This window comes from Fonticula alba, assembly GCF_000388065.1.
Source record: "Fonticula alba strain ATCC 38817 unplaced genomic scaffold supercont2.176, whole genome shotgun sequence".
NCBI lineage: Eukaryota > Rotosphaerida > Fonticulaceae > Fonticula > Fonticula alba.
In genome coordinates this window covers 1-1,155 of record NW_009243146.1, presented here as the reverse complement: position 1 = coordinate 1,155, position 1,155 = coordinate 1, and the positions used below count along the sequence as shown (strand labels likewise).

General features: G+C 74.4%; 1 protein-coding gene across 1 annotated transcript; it reads left to right on the top strand.

The window, feature by feature from the left end:
• Positions 1-50: 50 nt before the first annotated feature.
• H696_06373 (hypothetical protein) lies at positions 51-803 on the top strand (the record flags this gene model as incomplete). Its single annotated transcript, XM_009500113.1, has 1 exon — positions 51-803. A coding segment is annotated over one exon (753 nt), but the record flags the coding sequence as incomplete, so codon positions are not given.
• Positions 804-1,155: the final 352 nt, after the last annotated feature.

The window sequence follows — 1,155 nt, the reverse complement described above, 5'->3', positions numbered from 1 at the left end:
CCCCCCCCGCCCTGCTGCCGTTTCCCGGTGCTGACACCTTCCTTCGCCAGACCCTCCTGCCGCCGGCCCTCCTGCGTCCTTCCTGCCTGGCCCTGTCCAATGACCTGGCCGAGGCGCTCCTGCGGGCAGTCGGCCTCCCTCCCTTGCTTGTCCCCTACCCGACCGGGTCCCCGGCCACCGGCAGCGGCGGTCCAGGCAGCACGACCGCCGGGGCGGCCGACCGCCGGACCCCGCGCGCCCGCGCCCCCGACCCCCTGCTGGACTACTGGTCGGACGAGGATTTCTACGCCGGCGACCCGGAGGGCGATCTCCTGGGGCCGGATGTGCCGGAGCGCGGCCTGGCCGAGCGCTACATCCGGGCCATGGGCGGCGCGAGCACCGAGCTTGGGCCTGGGGCCGGCGGGACCGACCCCCGGCCCGGGGTGGCCCCCGGCGCGCCCGACGATCCCCCGGGCGACCCGCTGGCCCTGGGTTCGCTGCTCGGGTCGGATGCCGTGGCTCGGCTTCGGGCGTCCGTCGAGCAGGCCGGGGCCCGTGGCGCCGGGGGCTTTGTCCTCCGGTCGGACTTTGCCGACATGTGCTACTGGATGCTCCAAGTCCTGGCCGTGTGTCAGAATGCCTCCACCGTGCAGGCAGACCCGGCGCTCTTGGCCCTGGCCGGCGGGTACGTCCCCCTGGGGCCATGCCCAACGGCCGGGGGTCCGGCCGGCGCCGGCGCCACAGCCGCCGGGTCTCCGCCCTTCGCCCCGGTCGATGGCCCGGCCATCGTGCTCCTGCGCGACCTCTTCCGGTCGTTGGTCTAGTGGTCGCGGTCGGGAGCTGCCAACGCAGCCCGATCGGAATACATCCGCCCCGGTGCTGGAAGCATGTCCCTGTCCAGGGGGGGGGGGGGGGGCGCGCGCGGGGTGCTCGCGCGAGGGGAAGGGGATTCTACTGTGGCATGCATGGGGCAGGGGGGGGGGGGGGGGGGGCTAAAGGCGCGAAACACACCCAGAAGAGAAGCAGAAATTTAAGGGGGGGCGTCCCCGGGAGCTCGTGGGCGGTCCCGGGGGCCAGCTGCTTTCCCGCGTTTCCCCCGTGCCTCTGCTCGTGCTCCCGACCTCCCCTTCCCCCCCCCCCTTCTCCCGCCCCGCCCAGTGCGCGTGTGCCTTCTTC